The sequence below is a fragment of the Panulirus ornatus genome, chromosome 46, assembly GCF_036320965.1.
Source record: "Panulirus ornatus isolate Po-2019 chromosome 46, ASM3632096v1, whole genome shotgun sequence".
NCBI classification, from domain to species: Eukaryota; Metazoa; Arthropoda; class Malacostraca; order Decapoda; family Palinuridae; genus Panulirus; species Panulirus ornatus.
Window position 1 is genome coordinate 39,598,169 of NC_092269.1, and position 13,369 is coordinate 39,611,537.

At 41.5% G+C, this 13,369-nt stretch overlaps 2 protein-coding genes across 16 annotated transcripts in view; one reads left to right on the forward strand and one right to left on the reverse strand.

Annotated features, from left to right (window-relative positions):
* The window catches only part of LOC139763275 (uncharacterized), a 106,916-nt gene that overhangs the window by 10,207 nt on the left and 83,340 nt on the right, over positions 1 to 13,369 (reverse strand). For 12 of the 15 annotated variants that reach the window (XR_011716089.1, XR_011716084.1, XR_011716085.1 and 9 more), the window contains 2 exons: positions 4,360 to 4,569; positions 374 to 509 (listed from right to left, as the gene is read on the reverse strand). The gene's annotated coding sequence lies outside the window, so the exon portion shown is untranslated. Of the gene's footprint in view, positions 1 to 373; positions 510 to 4,359; positions 4,656 to 13,369 lie in introns of all 15 variants that reach the window. The other 3 variants (XR_011716082.1, XR_011716080.1, XR_011716088.1) reach the window with 3 other exon arrangements.
* Positions 392 to 4,561, forward strand: LOC139763281 (uncharacterized). Its single transcript, XM_071689234.1, has 3 exons — positions 392 to 528; positions 3,346 to 3,499; positions 4,379 to 4,561. Exons 2-3 carry the CDS (start codon positions 3,380 to 3,382, stop codon positions 4,559 to 4,561), a joined length of 303 nt encoding a protein of 100 aa, XP_071545335.1. The 5' UTR covers positions 392 to 528; positions 3,346 to 3,379.

Below are 13,369 nucleotides of genomic sequence, written 5' to 3' on the forward strand. Positions count from 1 at the left end.
GTCATTAGTTAAGGTTTATGCGTTTAACTGCCGTGTCATTAAAAAAACAACAGAGCCTACGAAAACTTGCGCAAACTACCCTAGCGATTAAGTCATTTAGTTTTTCTGTTTTCTTGTCAACATACACTAAAAAGGTGGTGTGACCTGCGTTAGATAGGAAGTTCTTTTATGCAATAAATAATGGATTATGATCAAGGTAAATTTCGCGTTAAATATACTCGTACACACAAAAACCAAAAGATGCCAGCATCTTGTATAGCATGAACAAAGCCGGCCACACCCCAAGCGGGTTTGACCGTCACACCACTAACATGTTTGTCTGACATAATTATATGTAAGACATCACTTAATCTGGTGGTCATGAACGATTTACCTGTTTCCCGCAGACTGCAGTCCTTCCACCGGCTTCAGACCACGACTTGTACGGTGGACCACTGGGCTCAGGCTAGAAGGGGTTTATCACGTCTTGAGAGACCAACATCCACCTCCAAAGTGATCACATAGTAAACCTGCAGTCATATAGATAATGTAAGTATAACAAATGCCATCAGACTCCATGTACATAACATTTGATCTCCTTTAGGTTGAATCGGATCCCATTCGATCCTATAAGCTGATACGTCTTTTGATGGGTGTCGTAGAATGCACCATGTATTTTGTAAAATGAGTCCTATTTATCATTAGATTTTATGTATTAAATACCTTAAAATGTGTTATTAATAATAAATTATTTTCAACAAATCAATATATAGTTGTATACAGCCAACACTAAGTGGGGCATTTGACCATGTGCCGATTGTAATTTCAACTAAAAAATAATGAACCTTATTGTGTGAATCGGGCTTTCCTCTTTTACATATTCTTCCAAACTCGGTCACAAACATGTGCAGTATCTGGCTCAAATCTATCAATGCTGTACCATCAACAAACAATAACCGACTAATTACTCATGCCCTCTCATCCCCTACAGACTGCATATTGGTCCCCCTCTCTTACATATTCTCTCACCAACTCGTATATAAACAAATTAAACAGCCATGGTAATATATCCCCCTGTGTAATCCACTAATTCCTGTTGAGCATCTTTCCTAATCATAGATGTACACTTGAGTATATCCCTCTTTTTAAACCAGGTATTCCCAATTGCCGGTCCTTTTTCAGCACACAACAGCACAAGCTGTTAACCATTTCCACTGACATATTTTGATAAAATGTTTCCAGCAATTTGTTGTAGTGAAGTGGATAATTACAACAGAGCAGCTTCTTGTATCTAGGGACACTAGAGCAGCCTCCTGAACCACACCTAGTCTTACCTGATGTATCACATTAATTGACAACCCTGCTATGCACCAACTCTGTATCTACTTTTACAGTCAAATTTCATGCAGTAACAAAAAATTAAAATCTTAAAATTATTACTGTAAAATCATATCTAATTTCATAATTATTAATTTTACAATTATTATTTTATAAAATTAAATGCAATTTTACAATTATATTGGTCGTAAAATTAAATTAAATTTTACAATCATTAGTTTGTAAAATTCAATTCAATTTTTCAATTATTATTGTTTGTAATATTACATTTTTTTTTCACTGAATGAAATTTACTAAAATTAGTGTTGGTGTATACCAGGGTTGTCAGGCACTTAATCAGTCTTATGACCAATATCATCTTGCTCAGTATATTCTTAAAAAATTGGTCACTTACATTCTTGTGGATGTCAATAAAGAAGCTGCTTCTTAAAAAAAACGCTATGATACACTGTAATAAACATAAATTCTATTGTGCTGTATATTCATACATCAATTTAGAAAAATATTTTTATCACAAAAATACAATAGCACTATAATATAAAGATATCATTTATGGTACAAATATATGTGTATTCTTATGTGGTGTGTGAAGTGAAAGGGTCACGGAGAATAGTTTGGTTAAGAGAGAAGAGGTGGTGAAGGACTTGAGGAAGATGAAAACAAGTAAGGCGGCAGGTTTAGATGGTACTGCAGTGGAATTTATTAGGAAATGGGGTGACTGTGTTGTTGATCAGTTGGTAAGGATATCCAAAGTATGTATGGATCATGAAGTACCTGAGGATTGGCAGAAGGCATGTATATTGCCACAGTACAAAGGCAAAGGGGGTAAAGGTGAGCGTTCAAACTACAGAAAATTGTATGGGAGGGTATTGATTGAGAGGGTGAATTAGACATGTACAGAGCATCAAATTGGGAATGAGCTATAAGGTTTCAGAAGTGACAGAGAATGTGTGGATCAGGTGTTTACTTTGACGAAGAAGTGTGAGAAATACTTAGAAAAACTGATGGATTTGTATGTAGCATTTATGGATCTAGAGAAAGCATATGATCAGGGTTGATAGAAATGCTTTGTGGAAGGTCTTAAGAGTATATGGTGTGGGAGGTAAGCTGCTAGAAGTGGAGAAATTTTTATCAAGGGTGTAAAGCATATGTACGAGTAGGAAGAGAAGAGAATGACTGCTTCCCAGTGAAGGTCAGTCTGCACCAGGGGTTAGTGATGTCCCCATGGTTGTTTAATTTGTTTATGGATGGGGTGGTTAGGGAGGTTACTGCAAGAGTTTTGGAGAGGGGCAAGTATGCAGTCTGTTGGGGATGAAAGGGCCTGAGAAGTGAGTCAGTTGTTCGCCAATGATACAGAACTGGTGGCTGATTCGAGTAAGAAACTGCAGAAGTTGGTGAGTGAGTCTGGAAAAGTGTGTGAAAGGAGAAAGTTGAGTAAACGTGCATACGAGCACGGTTATTAGAGTCAGCACGGTTGATTCTCCATAAACAGGTCGCTTATATTCTTTTAGATGTGATCAAAACAGCCGACTGATTATAGAAAACATGATAATAGACTGTAATAAACACAATAATATTGTTATAAATCCTAAGGTAGAATACAGGATTGGAGTTGGTCATATGAATATTCAAATAGGATTGCTTCTATTGTAAATTCTAAGGTAACATATAGAATAAGAATTGGTCATTTCAATATGAAAATATGATCATTTTAATGTTAGTCTTATTAGTATTGTAAATCCTAAGGTAACATATAGGATAGGAGTTGGTCATTTTAATATATAAGTAGGATAATTTCTATGATAGCCTTATTAGTATTGTAAATCCTAAGGTAACATACAAGATAAGGAGTTGGTCATTTTATTATATAAACAGGATAATTTCTCTGATAAGTCTTAGTATTGTAAATCCTAAGGTAACATATAGGGTGCATTTTCATATAAAGTAGCTGTAATTATTTGCCAAGTTTTATCCACTAACTTCATAAATTTTAAATAATATTCAAAATGGAAAAAATATTTGTTGCAGGCAATCATTGCTGACAAACTATTAGGCCTACAGGATGGCAATGAAGATGAGAAGGAAAACGTTCAAGAAGAATGTCTTGGAGTACTGCAAGTTACACAGATATGATACTTCAAGGAATGTTGGCCATGATTTCACCAAGGACTCAAAAAAAATGGTGAGAGTATGTTGGGTGCTCCTCTGGTTACACTCTTGGCATTAGTGTATATTTTGCCATTCCTCATACATGGATATGAATTTTCTGTTCCCCTCCACTCCTTTCCTCCATCCTTTCTTGACCTTTCTCCTAGACCACCAGCCTCTGGGAACCCTGACTCTCTAGAAAATTTGGTTAGCAAGGTGAAGAATAGCAGTGAAATTGCTGTGGAGTGGGTCTGGAAAAGCATGGTATAATGATCAAGTGCCTGATGACTTGACTAGAGCAGTATAGTATAAGATCCTCTGTGTAAGGAAAACGGGATGGAGATTGAATGTAAGAATTATAGGGGAATGTCTAACAGGTTAGAAGCTAAGTAATCACATGAATTCCAGTTGCAGTACTGTTTAAAGTGTACTTGCCTCAGTGGTATTTGTACTCTAAATTGTAATGATACAGGAAAGATCAGCCTTGCCATGTTTCAGAGGATAAGGATATTTTATGACATTAGAGTCTTCTTTTTGGGTAGCTGGGTGACAATTCTACCTTAGGGAATTGGGTGTCCCTGCCCTTTGCCAGCCTGCAGGATTAGGAGCAGGAATGCTAGCTCTGTAAATTCAAAGCCTTCAAAAGATGTATAGCTGAAAGTACTTGATCCCCCCCCTTTGTATAATGAGAATGGAGCAAATGATGATAGATGTTACACTCCAGTACTTAAAGGCCATCAATGAGAACTAGATACCATCGTAAAACTATGAGCTCCAAGTCCATACATTGAACTGATCACTTAATATTCAATGCCAGACAAGAGGTCCTTGTAGCAGTCTTAAACATAATTTTGTATATATACAGTTTATATATTCTAAAATGATTATACTAACTGCATTTGGTGCTTGTCAGGTGGATGAGTACACCACTGTTGATAACCATCTCAGCTGCCTCGTGGACCCGTGGTCAACTGGACCCTTGGCCAACTGGACTTCCAACCAACTGGACTTCTGGCCAACTGGACACTGGACCCCTGGCCTACTGGAATCTTGGCCAACTGGACCTCTGGCCAAGCAAATATCTCGCTGCTGTTAATGGTTAAGCTGAAAGGGAAGATGATAAGTACTCTCTCTTCCCCTCTCTCTCTCCCAGTGGTTGCTGCTCCTTCAGAGTGGTGGCAGTGTTCATACTGAAAGCAAATATCATTATTACCCTTTACCCCTACCATAGCCACCAGCTACTTCACCCCCCAATGACCTAAACCTGTTGCTGCTGTTGCAGCTGTTGTTGCAGCAGTGGGGGTAGAGCAAGGGTGTTATTACCCTCCTTCCTGCACCTCCCCCTCTCCCCTGCCCCCATCCCCCTTCCCCTGCCCTCTTACCACCCTCCCCCCCCAAAGTCCTCTCCCACTCACCCCACCCCCCCTTTCCTTTCCCTTGGTCCCTCCCACCCACCCACCACCTCCCCCTCCCCACCCAGCCCCCATCTCCTTCCACCCTCCTCCTGCCTCCACCCCACCCACACCAAACCCCTTTCTCTACCCCTGTTGCAGCTAATGCTGCTGCTGCTGCTGCTCGATCTGTAAACATACATAAAATCAGTATCCCCTTCTCCCACCCTCTTACTCCATTCTTATCCCAAACCCTCCACCTCCTCCTCTTATTGCTGCTGTTGCTGTTCAATCTGTTAATGTAAAGAAGTAAGTAAATTAGTATCTTCTCCCACCCACTTGCTCCGCTTGTCTCCACTCATGCCCATCCAGCTGCTGCTACTATTGTTGAGAGATTTCTGGTGGGGATGAATACAGCAAAGTATTCATCATGATACCAGGGGTGTAACCATAAGGAGCACCCCTGACTCATCCTTTATGAAGTCCAGGTGAGATTGACATTTAAGTTCCTAGGAGAATACCTGAACCTTCTTCCTCAGAGTGGTTGCCATCATCAACACTGCTCTCCTGAAGGCCTCCTGCTCAACTGGACCTGTCGCCAACTGGACCACTCGCCTACAGGACCCCTCGCCTACAGGACCCCTGGACAACTGGACTCTTGGCCCACTGGATAAATCTATCTATATCTCTGACACCAGATCCCTCTGGGAACTCCCATCCCTACATGCATCCCTTGCATGCCCCATTCCATGCATTCTTCCACTATTTATCTCCTTGCAGAATTCCTCCACCCTATTTCTCCATGTCACAGTTCTTCCGCTCACATCAACCCCTTTAATTGTACTATCATACACTCTCCTTGTAAACTCCCAGTCTTCCATTCTTTCCACACTCCCAAACCACCTCAAAGTATCACATTTCACCCTTTCTACCACTCTATAATTCATTCCCTTTGCATTCCCTGCCATACAACATTTCTCATACAGCCTCCTTTCATTTTCTTCATTCCACCTGGTCACATCACATGCTCTTCTCAAATAATTTATTTCCACAGCCTGGATTTTAGACCTCTGTGACACATTCCATGTCAATATTTCAGTTGCACAGGTCAGGGTTGGGAAAACTATGCTGTGCCTTAATCCTCTCCTCACTTCCATACTTATACCTCTACCTTTCATAATTCTATTAAGGGACCCAATGACTCTTGTACCCTGTACTACTCTCTCCCTTATCTCTCCTTCTATATCACCACACCTATCCCTTAAATTCTCTCTTCCAGTCTTTTTCCCCCCATATCTAAATCCTCCCCTCCTTGTATTAACTTTCTAAAATGGGAAACAGAAGAAGGAGTCACGCGGGGAGTGATCATCCTCCTCGAAGGCTCAGAGTGGGGTGCCTAAATGTGTGTGGATGTAACCAAGATGTGAAAAAAGGAGAGATAGGTAGTATGTTTGAGGAAAGGAACCTGGATGTTTTGGCTCTGAGTGAAACGAAGCTCAAGGGTAAAGGGGAAGAGTGGTTTGGAAATGTCTGGGGAGTGAAGTCAGGGGTTAGTGAGAGGACAAGAGCAAGGGAAGGAGTAGCAATACTCCTGAAACAGGAGTTGTGGGAGTATGTGATAGAATGTAAGAAAGTAAATTCTCGATTAATATGGGTAAAATTGAAAGTTGATGGAGAGAGGTGGGTGATTATTGGTGCATATGCACCTGGGTATGAGAAGAAAGATCATGAGAGGCAAGTGTTTTGGGAGCAGCTGAATGAGTGTGTTAGCGGTTTTGATGCACGAGACCGGGTTATAGTGATGGGTGATTTGAATGCAAAGGTGAGTAATGTGGCAGTTGAGGGAATAATTGGTATGCATGGGGTGTTCAGTGTTGTAAATGGAAACGGTGAAGAGCTTGTAGATTTATGTGCTGAAAAAGGACTGATGATTGGGAATACCTGGTTTAAAAAGCGAGATATACATAAGTATACTTATGTAAGTAGGAGAGATGGCCAGAGAGCGTTATTGGATTACGTGTTAATTGACAGGCGTGCGAAAGAGAGACTTTTGGATGTTAATGTGCTGAGAGGTGCAACTGGAGGGATGTCTGATCATTATCTTGTGGAGGCTAAGGTGAAGATTAGTATGGGTTTTCAGAAAAGAGGAGTGAATGTTGGGGTGAAGAAGGTGGTGAGAGTAAGTGAGCTTGGGAAGGAGACCTGTGTGGGGAAGTACCAGGAGAGACTGTGTACAGAATGGAAAAAGGTGAGAACAATGGAAGTAAGGGGAGTGGGGGAGGAATGGGATGTATTTAGGGAATCAGTGATGGATTGCGCAAAAGATGCTTGTGGCATGAGAAGAGTGGGAGGTGGGCTGTTTAGAAAGGGTAGTGAGTGGTGGGATGAAGAAGTAAGAGTATTAGTGAAAGAGAAGAGAGAGACATTTGGACGATTTTTGCAGGGAAAAAATGCAATTGAGTGGGAGAAGTATAAAAGAAAGAGACAGGAGGTCAAGAGAAAGGTGCAAGAGGTGAAAAAAAGGGCAAATGAGAGTTGGGGTGAGAGACTATCAGTAAATTTTAGGGAGAATAAAAAGATGTTCTGGAAGGAGGTAAATAGGGTGCGTAAGACAAGGGAGCAAATGGGAACTTCAGTGAAGGGCGTAAATGGGGAGGTGATAACAAGTAGTGGTGATGTGAGAAGGAGATGGAATGAGTATCTTGAAGGTTTGTTGAATGTGTCTGATGACAGAGTGGCAGATATAGGGTGTTTTGGTCGAGGTGGTGTGCAAAGTGAGAGGGTTAGGGAAAATGATTTGGTAAACAGAGAAGAGGTAGTAAAAGCTTTGCGGAAGATGAAAGCCGGCAAGGCAGCAGGTTTGGATGGTATAGCAGTGGAATTTATTAAAAAAGGGGGTGACTGTATTGTTGACTGGTTGGTAAGGTTATTTAATGTATGTATGACTCATGGTGAGGTGCCTGAGGATTGGCAGAATGCGTGCATAGTGCCATTGTACAAAGGCAAAGGGGATAAGAGTGAGTGCTCAAATTACAGAGGTATAAGTTTGTTGAGTATTCCTGGTAAATTATATGGGAGGGTATTGATTGAGAGGGTGAAGGCATGTACAGAGCATCAGATTGGGGAAGAGCAGTGCGGTTTCAGAAGTGGTACAGGATGTGTGGATCAGGTGTTTGCTTTGAAGAATGTATGTGAGAAATACTTAGAAAAGCAAATGGATTTGTATGTAGCATTTATGGATCTGGAGAAGGCATATGATAGAGATGCTTTGTGGAAGGTATTAAGAGTATATGGTGTGGGGTAAGTTGCTAGAAGCACTGAAAAGTTTTTATCAAGGATGTAAGGCATGTGTATGAGTAGGAAGACAGGAAAGAGACTGGTTCCCAGTGAATGTCGGTTTGCGGAAGGGGTGTGGGATGTCTCCATTGTTGTTCAATTTGTTCATGGATGGGGTTGTTAGGGAGGGTGAATGCAAGAGTTTTGGAGACAGGGGCAAGTATGCAGTCTGTTATGGATGAGAGGGCTTGTGAAGTGAGGCAGTTGTTGTTCGCTGATGGAACAGTGCTGGAGGCTGATTCGGGTGAGAAACTGGAGAAGTTGGAGACTGAGTTTAGTAAAGTGTGTGAAAGAAGAAAGCTGAAAGAAAATGTGAATAAGAGTAAGGTTATTAGGTTCAGCAGGGTTGAGGGACAAGTTAATTGGGATGTAAGTTTGAATTTGAATGGAGAAAAAAAATGGAGGAAGTGAAGTGTTTTAGTTATCTGGGAGTGGATTAAGCAGTGGATGGAGCCATGGAAGCAGAAATGAATCACAGCGTGGGGGAGGGGGGCGAAGTTTCTGGGAGCTTTGAAGAATGTGGGGAAAGCGAGAATGTTACCTCAAGAGAGCAAAAATGGGTATGTGGTTCCAACAATATGGAATAGTGGTTCCAACAATGTTTATTGGTTGTAGGCTATGGATATGTTTGTGTAGAGGAGGGTGGAGGTGTTAGAAATGAAATGTATGAGGACAATATGTGGTGTGAGGTGGTTTGATCGAGTATGTAATGAAAGGGTAAGAGTGTTGATGGAAATAAAAAGAGGTGGTTGAGAGAGCAGAAGAGGGTGTTATTGAAATGATTTGGGTCACATGGAGAGAATGAGTGAGGAAAGATTGACAAGAGGATATATTGTGGAGGTGAAAGAGAGAGTTGGGAACCAAATGGGGGTAGAAAGCTTGAGTGAAGATTTGAAATGCCTGAACATGCAGGTTTGGGTGAAGGTGGATTTAAAAAGAGTGAATGGATCGATTGTTATGGGGTTACGTTATGTAAGTGGATTGAGATCAGGGATGTGAAGATTGGCGGTAATGGATAGCTGTGTGGATTGTAAAAGCAAATGTGTGGATGTATGTCAAATTTCATGAGGTATGGAGTTTGGTTGAGCATTCTTAAATTGTTCTGGATATTGAAGAGTGAAGGAGTACAGCGCAAGCAAGATATAGTAAAAAAACAAGATTTTGTTTTTCTATTGTTAATGATTGTCGTGGTATCCCGGTTTGCGATAGAATGAATGCAGAAATGCTTAGAAAATATTTTTGTATTTTAGCATTGTGTATGTCCGTTGCGAGGTAGCAAGGAAAGAGAAGAAGAGAATGCCCTTGAAGTAATTAAAGATAACGTAAGTATCGGTTTGCATGGTTTACCGCAGACAGTCAAAAGCTTGTTAATCGAGTGTAAGCAGTAAGTGTACACATAGAAGAATTATACTCATGGTTAGAACAAATTTTTCATCATCGTAGAATGTAGCTTTTTGTTCTAGCGGCATCTTGTAATCTGAATCTCATGCCAAACATTAAATCTTTGTTAATTTTTATTCAAATGGTTTACTTGTTACCTCTGTGAAACTCGAATTGTTCAACAGTTTTTGAAATCCAATTTGGAATCTTATTGATAGAGCACGCTGAATACATGTGTGTACAGTTGTTGTTACGCTGATGATACAGCGCTGGTGGCTGATTCATGTGAGAAACGGCAGAAGCTGGTGACTGAGTTTGGTAAAGTGTGTGAAAGAAGAAAGTTAAGAGTAAATGTAAATAAGAGCAAGGTTATTAGGTACAGTAGGGTTGAGGGTAAAGTCAATTGGGAGGTAAGTTTGAATGGAGAAAAACTGGAGGAAGTAAAGTGTTTTAGATATCTGGGAGTGGATCTGGCAGCGGATGGAGCCATGGAAGCGGAAGTGAATCTTAGGGTGGGGGAGGGGGCGAAAATCCTGGGAGCCTTGAAGAATGTGTGGAAGTCGAGAACATTATCTCGGAAAGCAAAAATGGGTATGTTTGAAGGAAGGAATAGTGGTTCCAACAATGTTGTATGGTTGTGAGGCATGCGCTATGGATACAATTGTGCGCAGGAGGGTGGATGTGCTGGAAATGAGATGTTTGAGGACAATGTGTGGTGTGAGGTGGTTTGATCGAGTAAGTAATGTAAAGGTAAGAGAGATGTGTGGAAATAAAAAGAGCGTGGTTGAGAGAGCAGAAGAGGGTGTTTTGAAATGGTTTGGGCACATGGAGAGAATGAGTGAGGAAAGATTGACCAAGAGGATATATGTGTTGGAGGTGGAGGGAACGAGGAGAAGTGGGAGACCAAATTGGAGGTGGAAAGATGGAGTGAAAAAGATTTTGAGTGATCGGGGCCTGAACATGCAGGAGGGTGAAAGGTGGTCAAGGAATAGAGTGAATTGGATCGATGTGGTATACCGGGGTTGACGTGCTGTCAGTGGATTGAATCAGGGCATGTGAAGTGTCTGGGGTAAACCATGGAAAGCTGTGTAGGTATGTATATTTGCGTGTGTGGACGTGTATGTATATACATGTGTATGGGGGTGGGTTGAGCCATTTCTTTCATCTGTTTCCTTGCGATACCTTGCAAACGCAGGAGACAGCGACAAAGCAAAATATATAAATAAATAAATCTAAATATATTTTTTTTTTTTTTTTTTTATACTTTGTCGCTGTCTCCCGCGTTTGCGAGGTAGCGCAAGGAAACAGACAAAAGAAATGGCTCAATAATATATTTTTTTTTTTTTTTTTTTATACTTTGTCGCTGTCTCCCGCGTTTGCGAGGTAGCGCAAGGAAACAGACGAAAGAAATGGCCCAACCCCCCCCCCATACACATGTACATACACACGTCCACACACGCAAATATACATACCTACACAGCTTTCCATGGTTTACCCCAGACGCTTCACATGCCTTGCTTCAATCCACTGACAGCACGTCAACCCCAGTATACCACATGACACCAATTCACTCTATTTCTTGCCCTCCTTTCACCCTCCTGCATGTTCAGGCCCCGATCACACAAAATCTTTTTCACTCCATCTTTCCACCTCCAATTTGGTCTCCCTCTTCTCCTCGTTCCCTCCACCTCCGACACATATATCCTCTTGGTCAATCTCTCCTCACTCATTCTCTCCATGTGCCCAAACCATTTCAAAACACCCTCTTCTGCTCTCTCAACCACGCTCTTTTTATTTCCACACATCTCTCTTACCCTTACGTTACCTACTCGATCAAACCACCTCACACCACACATTGTCCTCAAACATCTCATTTCCAGCACATCCATCCTCCTGCGCACATCTCTATCCATAGCCCACGCCTCGCAACCATACAACATTGTTGGAACCACTATTCCCTCAAACATACCCATTTTTGCTTTCCGAGATAATGTTCTCGACTTCCACACATTTTTCAAGGCTCCCAAAATTTTCGCCCCCTCCCCCACCCTATGATCCACTTCCGCTTCCATGGTTCCATATATTTTTTTTTTTCATACTATTCGCCATTTCCCGCGATAGCGTGGTAGCGTTAAGAACAGAGGACTGGGCCTTTGAGGGAATATCCTCACCTGGCCCCCTTCTCTGTTCCTTCTTTTGGAAAATTAAAAAAAAAAGAGAGGGGAGGATTTCCAGCCCCCCGCTCCCTTCCCTTTTAGTCGCCTTCTACGACACGCAGGGAATACGTGGGAAGTATTCTTTCTCCCCTATCCCCAGGGATAATATATATATATATATAATATATATATATATAATATATATATATATATATATATATATATATTTAGTATTTATTCATCCCTGGGGATAGGGGAGAAAGAATACTTCCCACGCATTCCTCACGTGTCGTAGAAGGCGACTAAAGGGGACGGGAGCGGGGGGCCAGAAACCCTCCCCTCCTTGTATTTTAACTTTCTAAAAGGGGAAACAGAAGAAGGAGTCACGCGAGGAGTGCTCATCCTCCTCGAAGGCTCAGATTGGGGTGTCTAAATGTGTGTGGATGTATTCAAGATGAGAAAAAAGGAGAGATAGGTAGTATGTTTGAGGAAAGGAACCTGGATGTTTTGGCTCTGAGTGAAACGAAGCTAAAGGGTAAAGGGGAAGAGTGGTTTGGGAATGTCTTGGGAGTAAAGTCAGGGGTTAATGAGAGGACAAGAGCAAGGGAAGGAGTAGCACTACTCCTGAATCAGGAGTGGTGGGAGTATGTGATAGAGTGTAAGAAAGTATATTCTAGATTGATATGGGTAAAACTGAAAGTTGATGGAGAGAGATGGGTGATTATTGGTGCATATGCACTTGGGCATGAGAAGAAAGATCATGAGAGGCAAGTGTTTTGGGAGCAGCTGAATGAGTGTGTTAGTGGTTTTGATGCACAAGACCGGGTTATAGTGATGGGTGAATAGAATGCAAAGGTGAGTAATGTGGCAGTTGAGGGAATAATTGGTATACATGGAGTGTTCAGTGTTGTAAATGGAAATGGTGAAGAGCTTGTAGATTTATGTGCTGAAAAAGGACTGGTGATTGGGAATACCTGGTTTAAAAAGTGAGATATACATAAGTATACGTATGTAAGTAGGAGAGATGGCCAGAGAGCGTTATTGGATTACGTGTTAATTGATAGACGCATGAAAGAGAGACTTTTGGATGTTAATGTGCTGAGAGGTGCACCGGAGGGATGTCTGATCATTATCTTGTGGAGGCGAAGGTGAAGATTTGTGGGGGTTTTCAGAAAAGAAGAGAGAATGTTGGGGTGAAGAGAGTGGTGAGAGTAAGGGAGTTTGGGAAGGAGACTTGTGTGAGGAAGTACCGGGAGAAAATGAGTATAGAATGGAAAAAGGTGAGAACAAAGGAGGTAAGGGGAGTGGGGGAGGAATGGGATGTATTTTGGGAAGCAGTGATGGCTTGCGCAAAAGATGCTTGTGGCATGAGAAGCGTGGGAGGTGGGTTGATTAGAAAAGGTAATGAGTGGTGGGATGAAGAAGTGAGATTATTAGTGAAAGAGAAGAGAGAGGCATTTGGACGATTTTTGCAGGGAAAAAATGCAAATGAGTGGGAGAGGTATAAAAGAAAGAGGCAGGAGGTCAAGAGAAAGGTGCAAGAGGTGAAAAAGAGGGCAAATGAGAGTTGAGGTGAGAGAGTATCATTAAATTTCAGGGAGAATAAAAAGATGTTTTGGAAGGAGGTAAATAAAGTGCGTA